The following is a 22,869-nucleotide window of genomic DNA, read 5'->3' on the forward strand; positions in this document are numbered from 1 at the left end:
TGCTCAGAGGTGCCAGTACTTTACACGCTGCTAACACATCATTGGCAAACTGCCTTCCTACCTCGAATTCTCCTGTTGCTGGATTATGCTCCCATGTACTCACTGTTGGTTTTGAGCTCAGTCTGCGAGGATATTTTGGCTGTTTTACGATAAACTTTAACTCAGCAGTCAAGTGCTGGGTAGCAGCAGGTCATAAGGCAGTGTCAGATCGTTTAAGTCACAAGACCTGGACTACAAAGTGAAATACTACAGATATATACAATGTTCCAAGCAAATGTGAAATATTATTATTTCAAGCCATAATTTAGACAGTTGTATGACTCTGAAAGCCAGAACACTTTTGCTAGAACTAAATATCAAGTGCAAACCTAAACTTTGAAATGCTCTGTAGAGAGGAAGGTGATATATAGCACATACATGCAGTAGTTTGAGCCTTCTTTAAGCTCTGGTCATCTTGACTTCATGCTCTCAGCTGCTGTCTGAAGACAGGACTTCCATGGTATTTCTCAGCCAAAATCTGGTGAGATTGCTGATGTTATCTGAATGCTGGAGTTGGTAGTTTTCAATTCAGTGTTTGCACACAAAGAAAAGGCTGCAAACCTTCTGCAGTGCCTATGTTCAGCCAGTAGACATGGCTTTATTAGGCTGTTGGAGTATGTTGTTTTTTTAAATGCTGCAGTTGAAAACAGAACTAGTGCCATTAACAGAGGAGCAGGGGAATGTACCAGTCTGTTGGAGCTGAATTTTCTTTAGTCATGAACTGTATGAATTCTTAGTGGATGCCTTACGCTGCAAAAGGGGTAAGCAATTGGCAGTGACTGAACAGTCCCTTTTGATTTCAAGCTTGATTCAGTTTGATAATGCTGCATGTGTGTTTCAGTTAATGGTTTGTAGCTCCAGGGCAGCCTTATTTGACTGTCTGAAACAGAAAGTTAATAAAACCAACTGGCTGCCTCAGAGAGTCTTGCCTGTGATGTGGGAGTCAATGAGAAGACCTAAAGGAAGGTTTAACTCTGACACCTCTTGTGCCTGCAGACCCCGACCGCATTATTGAGAAGGCTTCCCACTCTGGCATGATCAATCCCAGCCGCCAGTGGCAGACGCTCAAACACAACGCCGGAGTTGCCCACTTCGAATACCAGATCCGCGTGACGTGTGCAGAACATTACTATGGCTTTGGCTGCAACAAGTTCTGCCGACCCAGAGACGACTTCTTCACGCACCACACTTGTGACCAGAATGGCAACAAGACCTGCTTGGAAGGCTGGATGGGACCAGAGTGCAACAAAGGTTTGTGACAAATGCTCAACCTGCAGACCAGTGGGACTGGGAGGGATTTGGGGGTGGCCTATCCAGGTTACATTCAGGGGCTAGATTGTGCAGACAGGGGCTGAGGACTGATGGGACAGTAACCAGCTCTTTACAGGGAGAGTTGGGTGCAGGGGAAGAGTAGTTTCTGCCTTGCCTTAAAGTCTTGGAGAGCGTACTGGGCACTTAGCAGATGTGTTCTTTCTCTGCTTATCCACATCTTTGCCCTTGGGAAGAAAACCCAGCCCACTGACTTCAATGGGATTTCTGCTGCTGACTTCAAAAAGGATTTCCCCTTTGGTGCAGAACTTCAAGACAAGCAGGAAGGAGAGACTTGTTTTAGAGCTGACCTGGCAAGTGTAAAGCTTTGGTGTTTGAAAAGTCCCAGGCTTGTTTATTCCACCTGAGATCATGTTCAACATGTTTACTAGGGAATGGCTGCTACCTAGATAATTGGGGAATGAGAAAACAGGTCTTAAGAACGGACTGTCAGCCTGTCTTAATGACTGAGTTTACCTGCACCTTGAATTGTTGCTCATCTTGATATCCTATCTGTTCAGAGATACAGCCAAAACTAAATCCAGAGTAGTTAAAAGCTGCTTTGAATTAGGTGTAAAGCCAGGGAGAGTAGCCCAGATCACCTGCAAAACACAGAGAAAGGAAACCTGTAGACTGCAAGTGAGCTCTGCAAGGCACAATGGTTTCTCCCACATGAAAGCAGCTCTTTGAACAGCACTAGGAACCATTCCTCTGCCAAATCAGGGGAACAGATTTCCTATAGAAATGAAAAGCTGATAGATTTCCTATCCCAGGGAGACACCTACCTTGGTTTTCCTTCCAGTAGACTTGATAGGAGATACTGGTTAAAACCTTGGATTCAGCAGGATTACAGTGCTGGTTAGAGATTAAAACATTCCCACGAGTGTGAAGGCGCCGGAAGTGGGCAGTGTGCTGATACTCTCCTTTTTTGTTGTTTTAACAGCTATTTGTCGTCAGGGATGTAGCCCCAAGCATGGTTCTTGCACAATTCCAGGAGAGTGCAGGTAAATGCTTCCTATCCCTCCTTGCTTTCCCCCCACCCCTCCCCAACTAATTAAACAAGTGATGCTAAACACAATAGGACTGGAGAGGGAGGGCGTTTTGGAAGTTGTGGTTTTGAGCAAGACACATTATTCATGCTGACTTGCCCAGAATAAGAGGGGAGCAGGCTTTTAATGCACTGATAATTTTAAGAAGCTTTTGGTTTGTGAAGTGGTGGCACTTGAGAGAGAGGGGGCTATGGGATAAATTGCGTGAATGCTGCCTAATGAGCACTAACTAATTGTTTCTGCACAAATAGTGCAAATGTTTGGTGGCTATGTTTTTTCCAGCAGCCTGATTAATTGGTTTTCTTCAATTCCAAGCTTGAAGTACAGTGTGGCTTTTCTTTCTTCTTCTCCCTTTCAGTGTTTCCCCCTTCTTCACTCCCACCCACCCCATCCCCCGGGTTCTTCCATCAGTAGGCAAAAGTCAAGCATTCTTTAGAATGGGATTAGTTAAATCTCTGGGTTCCTTTCCCATTGTGAGCCTGGCTCCAAGTGCTGAGAGGTTAATGGCTGGGATGAAATCTTGTCAGTGGGCTCTGATGAATGCCAAATTTTGTTGCTGTGCTTTGAAGTCCCTTCTGTCCTGGCAAGGAAACAATGGAAAGCAGATTTTATCCATAACCCAACAATTAAATATCTGTAATGCCTTAAAATATGCAGCACATATTTACAGCACAGGGAAGTCTTGTCCCTTACCCTTAGAGTGGTAGTGGATATTAAATGTGGGTATTCTTTATCAACAGGCAGGTTCCAAGTTGCTGCATGTAATCCTTAATAATTTCTGTTTACAACTGAGAGCTTCTGAGGTTACAAAAATGTTCATATTGATCCTGTGTAGGAAGGGTTAAAAGTGAATTTTGGGTATTTCTGAATAAGACTCAGAAGTTTGAAGGAATAGAAAGTCATTTTTCTGCCTAACAAGCATATTGGTGGATCCTCTGCTGCTGGAAACCTTTGCATGAAGTGGACTAGGAGTTCCAACAGGAACTGAATCTGAAGTGTTGGACAGACTATTCTATAAGAAGAATTCAGCCTAAATAGCCATAGTGGCTCATTCATTTTCTCTGCTTCTGTAATTCATGCTTCAGAACAAACAAACAAACAAAAAATCAAGGAACCATCTGAAAGTGAGGTGGGAAGTAACCTCTCATCCTCACAGAGCCATGGCAAAGTGAAAGTCCAGCCAGTGAACGGACTGTTGTCACTTGTCCTGAGATTTTAATGTTCAGCAGCACTGATACAAAGTGGTTAATTCCCAGAGCATCAAATCTAAATCTTTTTTAATAAAAAAAAAAAGCCTAACAAGTAGTAGGAAGTATGGGGGGGTGGGGGGGGTCAGATGGTGAGAGGAGCATATCAGTCAGGGCTACCAGTGATTTGTGCTGCTGTCATCAGAATAAACATGCCTTGTAGGGGTTGCTGTCTCCTAGTCAGAACAACAGGCTTTGTTTCCAGATTTTTTTTCTTCCCTTTCTCTTTCTAAGTCTGTTGCCTCCCACTCACTGCCCAGACATGCACTAGTGCTCTTATTTACTTAAGGTGCAACTTTCCCACACTTGATTTGCATAGTCTTGAAACAATGCTGTCCTTCTGGTGCTTTCAGATAACTTCTGCTTGCCAAGTTAGACCACTATCTTTAAAGTGAACACAGAAACAAGATTTTATTTTCTTTTAAGTTTTGATGAGTCATATAGCCTGTATGCTACAAATGCAACAGGGTTTAAAAATAACATCCGAGCAGAAACTGCTCTGTGTTCGGGTACAACACACAACTTTCAAACGTTCTTAAAATATCCTTTCCCTTTTGCTGCCAGTCACTTTCTTCAATGCAGGCCAACTAAACCATTTTTTACTCATGAATCACTATACAAGGAAAGTTAACTTTAAATTTCTCATGAGAAACTGCTGTATGCATATAATTAAACATGAGTTATTACTGTGAATCTTTCTCTGGAATTGATATGCCACTTTTTCTTTGCCTAAATGTCCATAGCCTTATCCAATTTTGTTTGTTATATTTTGAAACTGATGTTTGAAGTAGTACCTTTGCATCTAAAGTTCATGATTTTTTTTCCTGTGTGGTGATTTTTAATTACTTTGCTTTCTTTACACTTGTCCTAAAGAAAACAAAACCCACAACCACTTTGATTTGATGGGAATAAAATCAGTCCTTAATTTTGATACCTGCTTTTGCAGGTGAGGTCCCTTAGTTTGGCTGCATGCAAGCTCACAGGCAAGTTCCTTTGAATGCAATAAATATTAAAAGTCTAGTCCTAAATTTTGATCTTTGTTATTCTCATTATATGCCCTGTACAGAAGGATTTTCCAAGAGCTACATGAGGGCGGTTGTTTTGCCTTACCTGTTTTTTTTTTTTTCATGTTCTTTGCCCTGACTGGCTTTTTTTAACACACACACTAATAAGAATTTCCCATTGACTTTGAAAAGGCTGCCATCCTGATAGCTATTAAAGAAAAAAAGTCAATTAGGATGCAGTTTGTCACCTGAGATTTTTAGAAGAGAAGTCAGAGTTATCACTAGCTGTGTGTGATTATCCATTGGATAGATCCTTCTGGCTTTTTCCCATGAGAAGAAATTGCCAGCAGAAAAATGGTGGGGGGTTTTACAAATAGAAAGCTTAGCTGACTTCTGTAGGGCTGAGGTTTGTTTTCATAATTTAGTGACAGCTTAGTGCATAATTGCTGCTGGTCAATTACTCTCAGGACCTGTTAATGAAATGCAGTACCTCAAAAAGCCCTTGCTTTTAATTTTCAACTTGTTTTGCTTGTTCCTATCTATAGATCCACTTTAATCTGAAGGTTCCTTCATCTGTCTTGCTAGTGAGAACTAAATAAAAGCCAAAATAAGCTTTCCCTTAAGGGGGTTTTACTTTAAAAGAACATTTTCCTTTTAAGTAGAGAATTCAGGTAGCTCATTGATGGTGACAATAAATAATTCAAATAATAATAAATTCTTCAGACATCAGTGTTTCTCAGAATTGGACATGATTTAGTTGTTCCCTGAAAAGAGGTTATTAGCATAAATCAAACTCAGAAGCATACTGACAGCTGATCTTTGAACACATGTAAAATCCTGCTGTGCTGCTTTCTTCCATCCCTGACTGTGGCCCAGTCCATACTGGCTCTGTGTCTCTCTCTCCATTCAGAATAAGGGTGGCTCCTGAGAGAGCAGGGAGCTCCTCATGTTTTGCTACTGCCTTGCCAAGGGCTCAGAGTTGCTGGTTATGGTTTAGTTTGTCTTCCTGCAAACACAGCATGGCTGAAACGCCTGGAACCTTGTATTCATGAGGATCTCTGGATAACTATTGTTTCCACTGACTTTTTCTTCCCCCCTCAATTTATAAAGCGCCCTGTCAAAGTCCAGAGATTGATTTGTAGTGCACACCCACCCTCTCTGTCACATTTATATGAGGCTCCAAAAGAGTGTTATTGTGCTGAATGGCCTCATGCTGGTTTTCTCAGAACAGTTATTCTTTTGTCAAGAGGCCGGCTACAGAGACCTTGGCAAAACTACCAAAATGTTTGTTTACAAGAAACCATCAAACAATCCTTGAATAGCTTCTCCCCTCCAGTCATCCTGCCCTTCTCCCCCACTTCCCAGCTTTTCTTCAAGCTCGGGAGTTGTACACCCATGTCTACACACAGCAATTATGATGGGTTTGGGTTTGTTTCCCTGTTCTAATTTTTTTTTCCTCTTTAACTGAAGGTGTCAGTATGGATGGCAAGGCCAGTACTGTGATAAGTGCATTCCACACCCGGGATGTGTCCATGGCACTTGCATTGAACCATGGCAGTGCCTCTGTGAAACCAACTGGGGTGGTCAGCTCTGTGACAAAGGTATGCTAATCCCAGAGGGCCGTGTCACACTGGGATGTCAGCGCTGGCAGACTTTGCACGTGGGAGTGCACGTGGGGCTCAGCGAGCTGCTGAAACGTGCTGGCCCTCAGCTGCCTGCCCTTGTCCTCACTGCTGCGCCAGCATGGTTAGCATCTGTCCTTAGCTTGTCCCTGTCCTGTCCCTCTCCTCTGTGGGCATGTATTCTGTAAAGGCTCTGGGATAGCAGAACAAAGCACATGGTGATGTTCCTGTAACTTTCCAGCCTGGCTTTAACGCTCCTCCCCTCTTGCAGATCTGAACTACTGTGGAACCCACCCGCCCTGCTTGAATGGTGGTACTTGCAGCAACACTGGCCCTGACAAATACCAATGTTCCTGCCCTGAGGGCTACTCGGGACAGAACTGTGAAATTGGTAAGTGTTGGATGGAGCTGCTGCCTGACAGTTAATTCTTGCCAGCTTTTGGTGGCTAGTTTTGGATGCACTTTATGAGATTGAGGAAAACTCAATTTGTAGTGTACCCAGTCAGGGCTGGGTACAAACATGCAGCCTTTCCTATTCTCATGCTTTGTCATGAATGTTTGGTGTCTCTGAACATGAGCCTTCTGCTCACTGCGGAGGTCACTGCGAGCCACCCTATCTGGCCGTGGCTCCAGCATGTGCCAGTCAGTGTGCTGGTGAGCTTAGCGTGGAACGAGACTCTCTGCGAGCCAGAAAATTCCTGGGTTTTGCAGGAACATGGTGCAGCGAGAGTGCTGATGGTGTGTCCAGAGCAGAAGCATGTGGAGGGAGCAGGGGTGGCTTGTGGTGGCATTGCTGTAGCCTCTGCCCTGATGTCCTTCTGTCCCTGTGCAGCGGAGCATGCCTGCCTCTCCGACCCTTGTCACAACGGGGGAAGCTGCCTCGAGACATCCACGGGATTTGAATGTGTGTGTGCTCCTGGCTGGGCTGGACCAACTTGTACTGATAGTGAGTCCCTTTCAGTGTTTATTAAAAATGTGCCAATTTGCTGGTTTTGCTCAGTCTTGCCAATCCCTCATAACATTACAGGGCAGACTACTTAACGTTTCCCAGCCTGAGCATTGCTCCCGGCAGCCATTTACACCCCTGTGCACTCTCTTCCCCTTGCTGGATCCAAATAGGATTTCCACTTGCAAAAATGCCACAGGAGTAAACTTTTCCCCCAGTGCTTTGAACCCCCTTTTCACATTACTCCTCTCTTTAAATGAGGGTTTTGCTGAAATCAAAGACAGCCTGTAAGCTCCAGGTAGAAGTCCTGTTGTTTTTCTGTTCCTCAGGGAAAACCTGAATAGCGGCAACCCTTTGTCAGACTTGTCAGTTACTGCCATTGCCAGTCTGGTAGTGGAGCTAAGCCTCTCCTTATTCTGCATTACAGATATTGATGATTGTTCTCCAAATCCCTGTGGTCATGGAGGAACTTGCCAAGATCTAGTTGATGGGTTTAAGTGTATTTGCCCACCCCAGTGGACTGGCAAAACGTGCCAGCTAGGTAAGAACTGTTTTCTCTTCATCCAGTCTTGTTCCAGAGCTGGAAAAGAAAAATGCAAAAGGGATTGTGGTCCTGCATTACTTGCAGTCATGTTTGTGAAGCCTGTGGATGTCTTTTGGCACATTGAAGACATTCAGTGTCTGTTTGCAGGACTGAGGTCTAGTGCAGTGTGGCTTCCATCACCTTGCTTCAGCATGCTGGCATTTGAAGGAAATAGCTAACCAGAGACATCCTTCAAACCAGGACTGCCCTGAAGTGGGGAGGCTGCCTGTTGTGCCTCCCAGTCCTGCCCTCACATGTGCTTTTCTCCCTTAACCCTGTGAGAAAGTTGCTGTATCTCCTCAACCATGTCAACTCCCCCAGACCCAGGAGCTCACAGCTGGGTTCCTAAATGGGGATGATTTCACCGAGAGTGAGTTGGCTGCATTCTTTGCACAACACACTCATCCCAGTGACCAGGCTGCAGCATTCCTCCTTCAGAATGCTCAGCTGAGATGCGTGTGTGGGGGCAAGTTGCTCTTAATGAGTGGCTGGGTAATTGTGAAATAATTAGCATAGCCTGTATGTTCTAATTGCAGAGAAACTGAAAGAGCCTTCAGAGGCTGATGATGATTGACTTTTGTTCGTTCAAGTCATGCTAATCCAGCTGTACGCTGCAAGTTCCTCTTAGCTCTGGAGGAACTGCTGGTTATTGCTGGGGCGTGGGCTTCTCCCTTCCCCCCTGAATGTTCCCCTTGGTTTTCCAGATGCCAATGAATGTGAAGGCAAGCCCTGTGTCAATGCCAACTCCTGCAGGAATCTGATTGGCAGCTACTACTGTGACTGCATTACTGGCTGGTCTGGCCACAACTGTGATATAAGTAAGTGTCCATACCCTTAGGTTTATTAAAGGCCAGTTCTTTGGGCATATGTGCATGTGCCCTGAGTTCTGAGCTCAATTTAAACACTGTGCAGAGCCCCAGCAGTTGATGTTTTTAGAAAGGGAGTAGTTGGTGAAGAATGAAAATACACAATTTTATCAAAGTCATTAGCCTGTACCATAGCTATATTCTGATAAAGGGACTAAAACAATGATGTGAAGTTTTACTGCCTCTCCTAAAAGAATCGTGAAAGGTTTCCCACCCATTATAATAACCTTATCTCAAGGAAGGCATGCAGGAAACTTGACAAAAAGTTTATCTAGCTGCAGTTTTAGAGAGACCTGAACTCTCTATCTAGTGTAAATATATTTTTGCCTTCTAACCGTGCTAATTTTATTGCAGATATTAACGATTGTCGTGGACAATGTCAGAATGGAGGATCCTGTCGGGTAAGCTATTCTTGTTTTACCTTGGTGTCCCCAAGACTTGAAACTGTAACTAAAATATTTGAGTCTAAGCACAAAAAGTTTGGAAAATAGCAAATAGGTGGTACAAATGGTCATGTCTTTAAGTTGGGGGAGGGCCTATGTCATGCTACAGCATGTTGAGATATGTCTGTAGAACAGTAAGGGCAAAAAATATATCTTCAATAAATGACTCATTTTCACTGCCAGTGTCACCAGTGAATGAGGTGATGGTTGTGCAAACTACCTACTGGAACTGTAGGCACTTCCCTTCTACATGTGGATTAATGTATCCTGCCTGGAAATTAAGAATGTAAACTGGGACTGGGTGGTCTGTGTGCATGTTTGATTTTTCCCCTCTGAATATTTTGGACATAGATGATTTTTTTTTAAAACATTTTATAATTCTTTTCTTCCTAGTAAGAATAGATCAAGGGAGGAACAACGTTAACTCTGAAACCTTTTTCTGTTCTTTCCTAGGACTTGGTTAATGGTTATCGGTGTATCTGTTCACCTGGCTATGCAGGAGATCACTGTGAGAAAGACATCAATGAATGTGCAAGTAACCCTTGCATGAATGGGGGTCACTGCCAGGATGAAATCAATGGATTCCAATGTCTGTGTCCCGCTGGTTTCTCAGGAAACCTCTGTCAGGTAAGAAGGCTGGGGTGAAAGGCAGGCCCTCAGCCAGTGCCGTTTGTTCTGACGCTCCGGATCTGAGCATGGAATGCCTTGCATCCAGTGAAGCATAGTATAAAGTTGTACTTGATATCGCTGTCAGTCTGCCAAGAAAGTGCTTGATTAATATATATTGGGGGTGGGGGGAGAGAAACCAACAAACCCCTGACAGGCTGGGGAGGATTCTCATTGTTAGGCAGACTGCAGAGTTTGCACGTCAGGCTTTGTGGAGCTCTCACTATTAACTTTGGCAGTTTAATATCGAGAGTTGTCTGCCGGAATAGTGGCGAGTGGGACTAAACTCTGTGTGCTAAGAATGATTCTTTGAGGCAGCAGATAAAAAGGTCAGATTCCACAATGTCAGCCTGTCGTGGTGAGGAAAAGCCATGATAAACCTCTTTCACTAAGCTTTCCCTCACTCCCTTCCCCTCCTTCCCATTTCCCTTCCCTCTCTGTGCACTACTTACAGCTGGACATAGATTATTGTGAGCCAAATCCGTGCCAGAACGGCGCCCAGTGCTTCAATCTTGCCATGGACTATTTCTGTAACTGCCCTGAGGATTATGAAGGGAAGAACTGCTCCCACCTGAAGGATCACTGCCGCACCACTCCGTGTGAAGGTTCGTGTTGCCTTGCAGGTGAAGGGCAATGTCTGGCAATAGTTCCTGCCCCTGGCCTCACTGGAGCCCTAACGCAGCTCCAGAAGGGGAGTCACTGGAGTAGCTCTGCTATAAAGAGGCTGAATTTTGCCCTCTGCCTTAGGCCTCTCTCTGTGTGAAAAGATGTGTGATATTTGTAAGTATCAGCTATTGAAAGACAGCATTATGTCAATGTGGACAGAAAGCACAGGTAGCAAACAGCCTGATGCATTTATTCCAGGCTATGGCTGTGTTCCAGTAACCATCAGATAAGATGCTGCGCTTATTTTATGCTCAGTTGGCAGAGTCCAATGTTATTTTAAAGCAGCAGACATATTTGTAGTCATATGTTTATGGTTTTGCTTGATGATTTTAAAGATCTTTTCCAACCTAAATGATTCAATGGCACAAGTGTCTTCTAAACATCCATGGCTGGAAGTAAAAATGTTGTTCTTGAGGAATCGGGTTGCATGGATAATTCTCATGCTGGTCTCTGCTTTTCTGCAGTAATTGACAGCTGCACAGTGGCAGTGGCTTCCAACAGCACACCCGAAGGGGTTCGTTACATCTCTTCCAATGTTTGTGGTCCTCATGGGAAGTGCAAGAGCCAAGCAGGTGGAAAATTCACCTGTGAATGCAACAAAGGATTCACTGGCACCTACTGTCATGAGAGTAAGAGCAAAAAAGAGAATGTATTTTACTGTCCCCCACTCTTTACTGGGAAAAGATTCCATCCTTCCCTCCCAGACCTCTTTAAGGTTTCTTCATTGTGACTTAGTGAACCTTGGAACTGCTGTAAGTTTTCATATCACTCTTGGGCGAGGCAAAGTGGAATTTGCTAGGCCTTGGGGAAGGTTCACAGTAATGACCCATCTGGCCTTTTATTTTATGTTGTTAAAAACCTTACATATACAAGGTCTGAGGGAATTAATAGTGGGGTTTAACATGGATCTTAAGGACTCCTGAATTTTATTTTTTGTTTTTTATAGTGACAGATTCATCACCTTGTGCAGTTTTTTACCCATTTGTCATCTAGCTTGTAACCCTTCCTTTCCAAAGGGTATTATTAGAAATGGAAGTAGCACCAAAACAGTCTGCAGTAAGATAATGACTCCTAGTAGCTGTACTTCTAGTTTGATTTTTTTTCCCTCTTTTTTTAATCCTCTTCTTTCTTCCCAACTGTTGCAGATATCAATGACTGTGAAAGCAACCCCTGTAAAAATGGTGGCACTTGCATTGATGGCATCAACTCCTACAAATGTATTTGTAGTGATGGATGGGAAGGAACATATTGTGAAACTAGTAAGTTATCCATCCTTTAGCATACAGAAAGATCTCTTGGGAAAACATTGGGAAGGAATGACTGGTACTGTCTTAAGATGATAGCGACCTATGTCAATAAACTCTGCTTCAAAGGCCATGGAGGACCAGCTCCTCTCACCAAGTCCCAATTTTTTGTGTTGGAACTAAGTGCAAGTTGCAAAAGGTGGACTGGGTTTAGAACCTGGCTCTCTCACTATTGAGTTTCCTGCTCTATGCTTTGGGTAACTTCCAGGAAGAAACCCTTTGCATGAGTATATGCCGCTTTATGGCCTGTCTGCATATTATACCTGTATTTTGTCAATCTCAGGAAGAGGAGTTGAGTGCTTTGCTCCCTTCCCCTGACTAACAGGGTAGTTTATGTAATAGGCCTTTTCACTGCTTTTTTACTGAAACAAGATTATAAACAAAATTAAAACAAACTGGAGGACTGGGGTGAAACACTCTTCATCTATGTGACAGTACTTTAAACTGAAACACAGCCAAAATTAGGAATGGGTTATGCTCCTTTCAAGCATTGTGTTTGTCAGTTCTGTAAACACCACTGAGTTTGTTTTCTCTCCTTAACATATCCAGATATTAATGACTGCAGTAAAAACCCTTGCCACAATGGAGGAACTTGCCGAGACTTGGTCAACGACTTCTTCTGTGAATGTAAAAATGGGTGGAAAGGAAAAACTTGCCACTCCCGTAAGTTCAGCATTTCCAGAACGTAACAGACGTGCTCTGATAGGCTGCTTGAACTCGTTGCCCTAAGGGAGCACCAGCATTAAGGATAGTTTGGGTTTTCCACAGGTGAGAGCCAGTGTGATGAGGCGACATGCAACAACGGGGGGACGTGCTATGACGAGGGGGACACTTTCAAGTGCATGTGTCCTGCAGGATGGGAAGGAGCCACTTGTAACATAGGTAAATAGCCTGCACAGTTGCCAGGAAGTAGATGGAGTGCTGCAGCTCTGACTTCAGCTGTTCCTCTTGGCTCAGGCTTGATGGCTTTCTAACAACTGAGCGGCAAATGTTGTTTATGTTACAGCGAGGAACAGCAGCTGCCTACCAAACCCCTGTCACAACGGTGGTACCTGTGTAGTCAGTGGGGACTCTTTCACTTGTGTCTGCAAGGAGGGCTGGGAAGGACCCACATGCACCCAGAGTAAGTCAGCTCTGCTTGAACTCTTCCAGAGTGTTGCATGATGAGAACATGAGCTCATCCTGTCGCCCTTGGAGTCAAGATTGAATCCAGAAGGGAAAGCTTGTTTGATGTAGGCTTTAGCATCACCTGAATCTTTGTTTTTAATGACTTTATGTGATACAGCCTTGACCTGGGCATGAGAAAGTTGCAAATGAGCTAAGTGGAGACAGATGTTGTCTTGTTTTCTCCTGCATTCTTTTTCTACTAGCAGCTCTGTCTGCTTCCACTTTTTTTACCCCCGCTTTAGATTCTTTACAAGAATCTCTTCCTGTGTACATGTGTTCCACAATGTAGTTAACAAATTTTGTGGTACAAGCCTGGAATCAATTTAGTAGAGAATTTCAGCATATTTTTGTAAAAGTTGAGCTAAGTATAACTTGGGCATTAGGGGAAGTTTGATCATTCTTTACTGTTAGTAGAGGTGTATTAGCCAAAATCTACATGTTTAATGCTGTCTGTCTTTGCTTTACAGACACAAATGACTGCAGTCCTCATCCTTGGTAAGTTTGCTATGTTTATTCTTTGCTTTTTTATTGCTTTAGAATTCTGGGTTCTTTTTATCTATAGCAGTTTTTAATGCCTGTGATAATTCTCCGCAGTTACAACAGTGGCACTTGTGTGGATGGAGAGAACTGGTACCGCTGTGAGTGTGCTCCAGGCTTCGCTGGGCCTGACTGCAGGATCAGTGAGTGTTCTGATGGCTCTCTGCCTCAGGTTTTTGTCTCACTTGAATCTTGTTGCAAGACAATCATCTTAATTGAGTTAAGTAGTAGATCAGATGAGTGATGTCTTGTGTCATCTCTATCCGTACCTGGATCTGTAGCAGATTTGGAGAAGGCAGGAATCCCACTGAAAACAAAAGAAATTTAAAGTTATTCAGCTAGAGCTGAAACCTCTTGGTTCAGCCGAGTGGGCAAAATGCCCTTTGGGAGAGCCTTCCCTTGTGTTTGTGTGGCCCAGGCTTCTGCTTGAGATGAAAGTGTGCCAGCCAAAAACCTTGTCAATTAATAATCCACCTCCAAGCCCTAAGGTGATGTATGCGCTTCCCTGTAATTTAATAATAATTACAGGTAGGAGGACACTTTTTTAATAACAGCTATGGAATAGAAGTCTCACAGCAGCAATAGAGCTGGGAAGGGTTTAACATTGACATCAGTTGAAGAATCTAGTAGGGGACAAAACTGGAGCACATCAGAGGAGAGGAAGTGTGTCTGTGTAGGAAGGAATGTGTCCTTGCCCTGGAAAGCTCGAGTAGCCACAGGGGTCAGGTTTTGATCTTTGTTAGTTCCACACAGCAGAAATGTCAAAGGACTTTTCTGAGGTTAGACTGGTGCTGCAAGCAGGAATCTATGTCCCAGTAGACACTAGAAAATGAACATAAAGCTCCAGTAGGCAACTGTATCCCATGTTTGCTTTTTTCCTGACAAAACAAAAGGATACTATGGCGTAACTGTTCTGTTTCCTTCCCATCATAGACATCAATGAATGCCAGTCCTCGCCCTGTGCCTTTGGAGCCACATGCATAGATGAAATTAATGGGTACCGTTGCATTTGCCCCCCGGGTCGCAGTGGTCCAGGATGCCAAGAAGGTATTCCAGATGCCAGAGCTGATCTTAGCACTTGTAGCAATATCTGTATAATTGCACATTGATGGGTTTGTGGTTGTTTGGGGTTGGTTTTGGGGCATACTATCTGTTGTTTTTTAAAGCAAGTATGCTTATTGAAGAAGCAACTTAGTGAGAAGTTTAGATGAACTTTGAAAAGGCATTTGTTTCCTATTTTTAACTAATAATTCTGTTGAATCTCTCTTCAGTTACAGGTAGGCCTTGCATTACCAGTGTTCGAGTCATGCCAGATGGGACTAAGTGGGATGATGACTGCAATACCTGTCAGTGTCTGAATGGAAAAGTCACCTGTTCTAAGGTACGGCTGTGCTGTGGTTTGGCTTACACCATCTTCTGTCCTCTAGCCAGTGGAATCTCACCAGTATTCATCCTCTCCTAGGTCTGGTGTGGCCCTCGGCCTTGTGTCCTGCATGCCAAGGGCCCCAGCGAGTGCCCCGCTGGCCACGCCTGTGTCCCTGTGCAGGACGACCACTGCTTCACACACCCGTGTGCTGCTGTGGGGGAATGCTGGCCCTCCAACCAGCAGCCTGTGAGGACCAAGTGCAACTCAGATTCCTACTACCAGGACAACTGTGCCAACATCACCTTCACCTTTAACAAAGAAATGATGGCCCCGGTAAGTAATAGCAGCTCACTGGGCTGTGGCACACACAGACTCATTCCCAGAGCATGGAATCATGTTTTCCCTAGGGAAAACTGCAGCAAAAGCTGACTCTGCCTCATTATCAAAGAAAACAAAAAGCAGAGAAGGATTAATATAGCCTTGCAGCCTAAATGCTTTTGTGACTAGACAAGAAAAAAAGCTAGGTTGGAGGGAATTCCACCTCCTTTTCCCTTGAGAACTCTTACTTCAGGGCAAACAAAAGAATCCCAAACAAATCTTATATCTGTGTGTTCATGTGCATATGTATTTTAAAAAAGCCAACATCTTTTTTTGTATCCTCCAGGGCCTTACCACAGAGCATGTTTGCAGTGAATTGAGGAATCTGAATATTCTGAAGAATATTTCTGTTGAATATTCCATCTATATTACCTGTGAGCCTTCCCACTTGGCAAATAATGAAATCCATGTTGCTATTGTAAGTATTCCTGGAATATTTTAAATGTCTTAGTAGTTAATTGCTTGGATATGTGTGCAACACGTGGATTTCATAAAAATACTAATTCCTGGCTTTGTCAGTACTTCTTGTGGTTTAGTTTCCATCCTGATACCCTTTAAGAACAGGAAAGGAATTCTGGTTACATGTGTGTACGTGAAAGCTACCATCCAGGGGCAGCTGTAATAGGGAAAGTAAAACATTTCTCTGTTACACTCTTGGTTTTGTCGGGAGGTGGGGTTTGGTCTTTTTAAGGATGAGAACAAGAATTTTGAGTCATTAGTTTCTGCCCACAGCAGGCCTTTAATTCTGTTCTGTTATATATGAACAGCAGCAAGAGCCTTCACTGCCTGTGAAGGTTTATAAATAGCATGTTGCCCCATGCATCTGATGTGGTGCTTGGTGTTAATTGTGTGCCTCCTCCTGCAGTCTGCAGAAGACATCGGGGAGGATGAAAACCCCATCAAAGACATCACAGATAAGATCATCGACCTTGTCAGTAAGCGTGATGGGAACAACACCCTCATCGCTGCTGTCGCTGAAGTCAGGGTACAGCGGCGGCCAGCCAAGAGCAAAACGGGTGAGCTGCTCCTTGGCCCCCAGCTACCTTGCCCTGCCTGCAGCACCCCTGCCAAGGGGCAGAGCCTTTCCTCCCTTTGGAGACTTTCAGCAAGTCCCTGTTCATCAGGAACAGTGGGGAGGCTTTGCACCCAAGGTCTTTTTATTGATAAAAATCCCAAAAAATGTTCCAAAGTTTGCTAAACCAGTGGCCTAACCTGGCAAAAGGGCTGCTACCCTTCCATGATCCTGGTGGAGAAATATGGGAAATGACAAGGCATAAGAACTGAGATTTTTTTTCTCTGAGACATCCTAGAGTGTCCCCCATGGTTTGCAGCAGGACTAACTGTCTCCTGTCTCTTCCAGATTTCCTGGTGCCCTTGCTGAGCTCGGTGCTGACAGTAGCCTGGATCTGTTGCCTGGTCACCTTCTTTTACTGGTGCATCCGAAAGCGGCGAAAGCAGAGCAGCCACACCCACACGGCCTCTGATGACAACACCACCAACAACGTAAGGGAGCAGCTGAACCAGATCAAAAACCCCATTGAGAAACATGGTGCAAATACTGTCCCCATTAAAGACTACGAAAACAAAAACTCTAAAATCGCCAAAATAAGGACACACAACTCCGAGGTGGAGGAGGATGACATGGACAAGCACCAGCAGAAGGCCCGATTTGCCAAGCAGCCAGCCTACACTTTGGTAGACAGAGATGAAAAGCCCCCCAACAGCACCCCTACAAAACACCCAAACTGGACAAATAAACAGGACAACAGAGACTTGGAAAGTGCACAAAGCCTAAATCGGATGGAGTACATCGTATAGCAGACAGTCAGGTGCTGCCATGCAGGGCCTTTGAGTATCATTATAAAGGCACTCAAGAGCTTGTAGTTCTTAAACTGTTGTGTAATATTTGAGTCTAAGGCTATTATTTACTTAGAATCCCTGTGTTAATTTAAGTTTGGACAAGCTGGCTTACACTGGCAATGATAGTTGCTGTGGTTGGCTGGAATACCAAGTGCTGCATTTCACATCTATGCAAAACTAGTCAAAAGTGCCCTCCTGTAAATTCAGCTGCAGCTGATCCATCACGGAAACGTTCCATAAGGTATTACGTAGCCTTATTACTCTTCCTTAGTGTTCATTTTTTCTCTTCTGCCATATGTTCTGATTTATACAGTTTCTTTAGAATAATACATTTTATTTATATTTATTGAATTTGAGTTTTTTGTATATTGGTTTTATGGTGACGTACAACTAGTTCTGTATTTGAAAGTGCCTTTGCAGCTCGGAACCACAGCAACCATCAAAAATAAGTTTATTATTTATTTTTTTATTGTATTTTTGTTGGGGGTGGGTGGGGGGAACTTGTCAGCAGTTGCTGGTAAATGAAGAATTTAAAGAGGAAGATGTGTCAAAAATAGAAGTTTGTATAGATATGTAAATAATTCTTTTTTTATTAATCACTGTGTATATTTGATTTATTAACTTAATAATCAAGAGCCTTAAAATATCATTCCTTTTTATTTATATGTATGTGTTTAGAGTTGAAGGTTTTTGATAGCATTGTAAGCTCATTCTCTATTTTGAATTTATTTTCTTGTTACATGTTGCCTATATGCCAAAACTCTAAGGTGTTCTAAAATAGTTTATTTTTAATAGGATGGGCTTCCATGCCTTGATGCTGGTTTTTGTACAATGTCAAACGTTTGAAACACCTTCCATAGTATCACTTTAAGATTATTTGTAAGTACTGACTGAGGCAGTTTAGAGAATTAGACTAGAAAATTTTTTTTGCTGCTTTAGACTTGAAAACCGAGTGACAGGCAGATAATCTGCTAAGAAGCAGTTTAAGGGAACAAAACTGAGCTATTACTTTATGTAGATGAAATGTGAGTGGTTGCATGTAATTAAAAATATCAAATTAGTGTGTGAAGTTGGAAATACAGCAATCTTATTTTGTAAATTCTAATTATTTTTTTTCTCACCATGAATATGTAATACTGAACCACTTGTAGATTTGACTTTTTTTGTAATCTACTGCATTTAGGGAGTATTCTAATAAGCTAGTTGTTGAATACTTGAACAGTAGAATGTCCAGTAAGATCACTGTGTAGGTTTGCCATAGATTACACTGCCCGCCTTAACAAGTGAGGAAATCAAAGTGCTATTACGATGTTTGAGATCAAAAGGCTTATAAACATAGTCATCTCAGTGGTTAACCATTGAGATCAAGAAGATACCTTGTATTGTGATATTAGTGTTCTATGAAAATGCATCTTTGATGTGTTGTTCCTGGCAATAAATCTTGAAAAGTAATATTTATTAAATTTTTTGTATGAAAACATAAAAGAGCGTGGAGATTATTGAGCTTGGGGGCGCTCCCGGCCAGTCAGTTGTGCAAAAGCAGGGGCAGGTGCTGCTGGAGGTTTCCAGGACCTGCCCCTGCCTTTGGTGGAGTCAGTTTTTTGTTAGATGATTACACGTTCCCCTCTGGCTCCCGGTGGCACTGAGGAGGTTTGAAAGCAGCATGTCCCTTGTTCTCACTGCCTCTTGGCCAGTGTCCGTCGGTGTTCTTAGAGAGGGTGGTGTGGCTGCACCTGTGCAACGAGTTTACCCTGCACAGGCCAATGAGCTGCCCCCAGATAGGAACCAAATCTAAGTAGCTAGGCAAGATCCAAAGTGCTGACCTGGATGGGAAAGGATCCATAGATGATGCTGATTTCTAATGGGCAAAAAGTGCTTTGTAAAGCATAAAATAAACTCTGAAAGTATTCAACACAATGGCTTTGAATGCTGAACTAATGCTGCCCCTCCCACCTATGTGCAGGGGCTGGCTGCCTCAGGGTCTGCTCTGGTTTTACCATGTTCTGATGAAGCTGCAAAACTGTTCTGCTGAGGGGCTACTGCAAAGCTGAAGGAACAATTAACTGTGTAACAAGTTCATTGAAAAATAGTTAAACCAACCTGCTGCAAGGTTTGGCCTTTGCGTCTGTATTTGTTTGTAATAATAAACAGGTATTTTATATACAGATTGCTGCAATATGAATACACTGAACACTAACAAAACCTGAGAGTGGGAAATACTTTCTTCTGTACTTTTTTTACAGCTGTCAAAAAAAAATTTATAAAATCTAATTAGTATTATTTTTTATTTTAAACTCACTTTAGAAGATTTCTATCATGGCTACTCTACTTTGGCTGGGTGCTGCTTTTACTCTTCCCACTCACACCACACAGGGCCAGGTACTGGAGCCTGTTTAGTTTACTGTGTCCCGAAGGGGAAGTCACACCATTGGCTTCAGCTGACCACTTCAATAATTCCTCATCAAACAAATCCCATGAGTATTTATTTCCCTGGTTCCCTGACTTCTAAATCTGCAATAAAGCAAACACGTAATGTCCAGAACAGCTACTTACAGATAATGGAATCTTCCACCTGCCTCCAAAGGGCAAAGCTGGGCTGTTCCCCAACTGCTTTCCCGTACTTTTAATGTTGAATTAACCATCTTCCCGCTGTCTACTGCTCACATGGGTCTCAAATTCAAGGATACAGAAACCAGCCACCTCTTCCAAAGGGCTCAAACATACCTGAATTTGCAAGAGTTTGCCTTCTATTAAGCAAAAAATAATTAAAATAGGGCATTTGCTATTTCTGGGAAAACATAGTTATCAGGCTTCTTGAAAACCTACAGAGGCCATTTCTGTTTACAGACTTAATCATCTAACAATGTGTATATGTAGTGAAAAAGCTGTTTAGGTCTTTGAAGACTCAATGAAAGCAAAACCTGGGCTCCTCAAGCTTCAAAACAGCCTTTCCTGTGCTCCATGTTTTGTTACTGCTTTTCCCCATTTCCCCATGGATTTTCCTCATTTTGTCACTATCCCATGGTGTTAGAAAATCAGAATCATGCAAGTTGTACAGGGGGCAATTAGAAAATTCTACACAATTGCTAGGATGATATTTTTAATGAATCCTTCTATATCAGTGGTAAGTCCAGAATTTACACTGATGACTGTAACACAAGAACAGTCCCCCAAAGCCCAGAGCAGGCTGGGGGCTGGTCCATGAAGTGGTTTCCGTTGCCATGAAAATAAATAGAAACGTGAAGTTTAGGGCTTCCCTCTTAGAATACCAAGGCACATTTATTTTTGTGGAAATCATGCTTTGCCAGGTCACACTTTTACTATGCAGGAAAGATACATTCTGTTTAGTCAGGAGAAGTTCCCCACTGCTACTTAAGTTTGTTCTTTGGAGCCTTCTTCATCTAAGCATTGAAAAATGTGTGCTACCTGAACTGCCATTTAAGCACACAAGAAATGAAATTAAATAGAATTTAAATGAAATGGTTCCCCTTAGCATTCTGGGCTTTGCTGTACCTACAACTAATGGAACCTGCCGAATCTGGGTTTGCTTCAGCCTGAGCTGAACATGGCCACATCAAAGCTCTGCACCTCCGCATGGAAAGGGCCCATCTTACGTAGAGGTACCTGGGAAAGGTGCTGATGGTGCAGGTTACATCAGCCTTCACACCAATACATTAATGTAACCAGGAATGCCAGCCTTGGGAACGACTCCCTCTGCAGTGCTGACAGGAGCCAAGGGCAGCTGAGAGGGCTGGGACCTGAAGCCCCTTAAGGCCAGGGGAACATGAACCAGGCTGGTTCATGTTCACCCAAACGTGTGACTGCATCTCCAGCCATGCCCTGGTGAAACCATTTTCCCTTGCATAGACACACCTCCTGTTCTCACACCAGCTGACACCTGCACAGCAAGAGTTAATGTTATTCATCAGCTGCCTGCAAGCTGAAATGTATAGGGTTATGCTCTCTGGCGCTCCTTGAAGACTGCCTGCTTCTGCTCCTTATCTGCCAGCCCTCAGGCTGGATCCAGCCCTGCCTCCCAGCTATCCCAGGTCCAGTGTGCTGCTCTGCCATCTGCAGAGTCACAAGGCAGAGCCTTCACAGTTTTTAGAAGTGCCTGCCAAGATGAGAAGTTCTGACAAGGGAAGTACCAAATGCAGCCTTTTCCTCCCCAGAAGATGGAAGTGATTGCGTAACCTCCTCATCCCCTTCTAACAGAAGCAAGAATATTTGAGTTTATTTAAGAATTTTTTGGCTTCCTCTTTTTTCGGCATTGACAGCAATGGCCATCGTGTTTACGGTTCACCAGTGCACACTGAGCTTTGCTTGCTGAGGTCAGTGATTTCTCCCAATATTGGGAAAACCCAGTGAAAAAGCTGTGCAAGGATGAACTGCAGTTTCTGGGGCAGAGGAGGACGAGTGGGGTGCAGGCTTTGGATGGTTCAGCAGTGCTTCCCTGGCACCAGGCAGCAGCAGGGCCATGCGGGATCAGACGGCGTCAGACTGGAGTCCCAGCCCAGATCTGCCAGCGTAACGCCTTCTGTGATGTGCAAATTGTTTCAACCAGTTTCCCTACAGGGTGGAGAAATAAATCTCTATTCTTTTCATTCTAGCACTATGAGATCATATTAATATTAAAAAGGGGCATGCCCAGCTCTAGAATTAGAGCCCAAGATAGTTTTCTTTAAAGATCTGATGCATAAATAAGAAAGATAATTGTGATGCCAGCAAGTAAGGCAGTAATGGAGCTAGAGTACCAATTCCTACTGCTGAACTAAAAAAATTAACTTGGACAGAACAGGAGCAAATCACTGAAATTGTCCTTTCCAAAAAGTGCACTGTCAGCTCTCAAAGGAACAAACTTACAACTTTGGAATATTTTAAGTGGATAGTAAAGAAGGTAGGACAGTTGTGGCTAATTTCTCAAACGAATTCCAGGTTACAGCTGAAATGCCTTGTGACACTCCATCATTTCCACAACTATTAGGATTTCTCAGCATAAGACAACACCAAACAAACAAAAAGGTCCTACCTAAAAATGTCACCTAATTGCCACCGTAAAGGATGAGGTCATGCACTACCAGGCTTGATTTTAATTATCTGGGGGAAACAGGTGGACAAAAGGACTTGTGTAAGTTGATGAAAGAATTTGCTGCTTCTTAACCAGTTTGCATTACCTTGGAAGCAGCTCTTCCCTCAGTGCTGCCCCAGCTGTCAGAATAAGCACTTCCAGTTCCCTCCAGGTTCAGCTGCTGAGCACTTTGATATCCTCTGATGAAAGGCTTCATGTGCGGCCATTCCCTCAGCCCACATCTTCTCCTTCACCCGGGTTACTGCCAGCGAGTTTATGTTTATTAAAGGAGAAGAAAGCACAAAGCAAAGAAGTGCCTTTTATTAAAGCTAATTTCTGAGGCCAAGCCACACTTCCCACTGCTGGCAAAAAGGCCTAAAGTTATTGCCTCTGTTTGCTGCAGCCTGTTTGAATAGAGAACCTTTCCCTAGGTACTGATAAAGCCAAGCAGATAGCATAGCATGCAACCTGGAAGAGTCTATACTTCACATCTTTCTTATTTCAACTGCAAACAGAAAAATATTTCCCCCACTTTTTTTTTTTCTTTAGGAAGAAACCATTTTCTAGTCAATAGACAATGAGATGATGATGCAAATGCCAATTACAACTCATTCAATGCAATCCACATGCTGAGCATCGAGAGTGAAGGAAGGTTACACTGACCAAAGAAATGCCTTCAGAAGCTACTTAACACTTCACTTGGTCAAAACCTTGTCTGGGTGCTTACCTGGCAGGTAACACCAGAACCAT

The 22,869-nt window shown here is 43.3% G+C and overlaps 2 protein-coding genes across 2 annotated transcripts in view; one reads left to right on the forward strand and one right to left on the reverse strand.

Moving 5' to 3' along the window:
- Positions 1-17,418, forward strand: part of JAG1 (jagged canonical Notch ligand 1) — a 33,590-nt gene extending 16,172 nt beyond the window's left edge. Inside the window, exons 4-26 of the mRNA XM_021540264.2 lie at positions 1,036-1,290; positions 2,291-2,351; positions 6,118-6,248; positions 6,541-6,660; positions 7,102-7,215; positions 7,643-7,756; positions 8,503-8,616; positions 9,019-9,065; positions 9,561-9,734; positions 10,228-10,378; positions 10,904-11,068; positions 11,585-11,698; positions 12,293-12,406; positions 12,512-12,625; positions 12,750-12,866; positions 13,378-13,405; positions 13,505-13,590; positions 14,381-14,494; positions 14,719-14,828; positions 14,910-15,146; positions 15,478-15,609; positions 16,057-16,207; positions 16,552-17,418. Coding sequence (XP_021395939.2) covers positions 1,036-1,290; positions 2,291-2,351; positions 6,118-6,248; positions 6,541-6,660; positions 7,102-7,215; positions 7,643-7,756; positions 8,503-8,616; positions 9,019-9,065; positions 9,561-9,734; positions 10,228-10,378; positions 10,904-11,068; positions 11,585-11,698; positions 12,293-12,406; positions 12,512-12,625; positions 12,750-12,866; positions 13,378-13,405; positions 13,505-13,590; positions 14,381-14,494; positions 14,719-14,828; positions 14,910-15,146; positions 15,478-15,609; positions 16,057-16,207; positions 16,552-17,009 — 3,221 coding nt within the window. The 3' untranslated portion in view covers positions 17,010-17,418. The remainder of the gene's footprint in view (positions 1-1,035; positions 1,291-2,290; positions 2,352-6,117; positions 6,249-6,540; positions 6,661-7,101; positions 7,216-7,642; positions 7,757-8,502; positions 8,617-9,018; positions 9,066-9,560; positions 9,735-10,227; positions 10,379-10,903; positions 11,069-11,584; positions 11,699-12,292; positions 12,407-12,511; positions 12,626-12,749; positions 12,867-13,377; positions 13,406-13,504; positions 13,591-14,380; positions 14,495-14,718; positions 14,829-14,909; positions 15,147-15,477; positions 15,610-16,056; positions 16,208-16,551) is intronic.
- The window catches only part of SLX4IP (SLX4 interacting protein), an 81,866-nt gene continuing 72,464 nt past the window's right edge, over positions 13,468-22,869 (reverse strand). The window contains exon 10 of the transcript XR_013339660.1: positions 13,468-13,754. The gene's annotated coding sequence lies outside the window, so the exon portion shown is untranslated. The remainder of the gene's footprint in view (positions 13,755-22,869) is intronic.

Source organism: Lonchura striata, chromosome 3 (genome assembly GCF_046129695.1).
Source record: "Lonchura striata isolate bLonStr1 chromosome 3, bLonStr1.mat, whole genome shotgun sequence".
Lineage (NCBI taxonomy): Eukaryota > Metazoa > Chordata > Aves > Passeriformes > Estrildidae > Lonchura > Lonchura striata.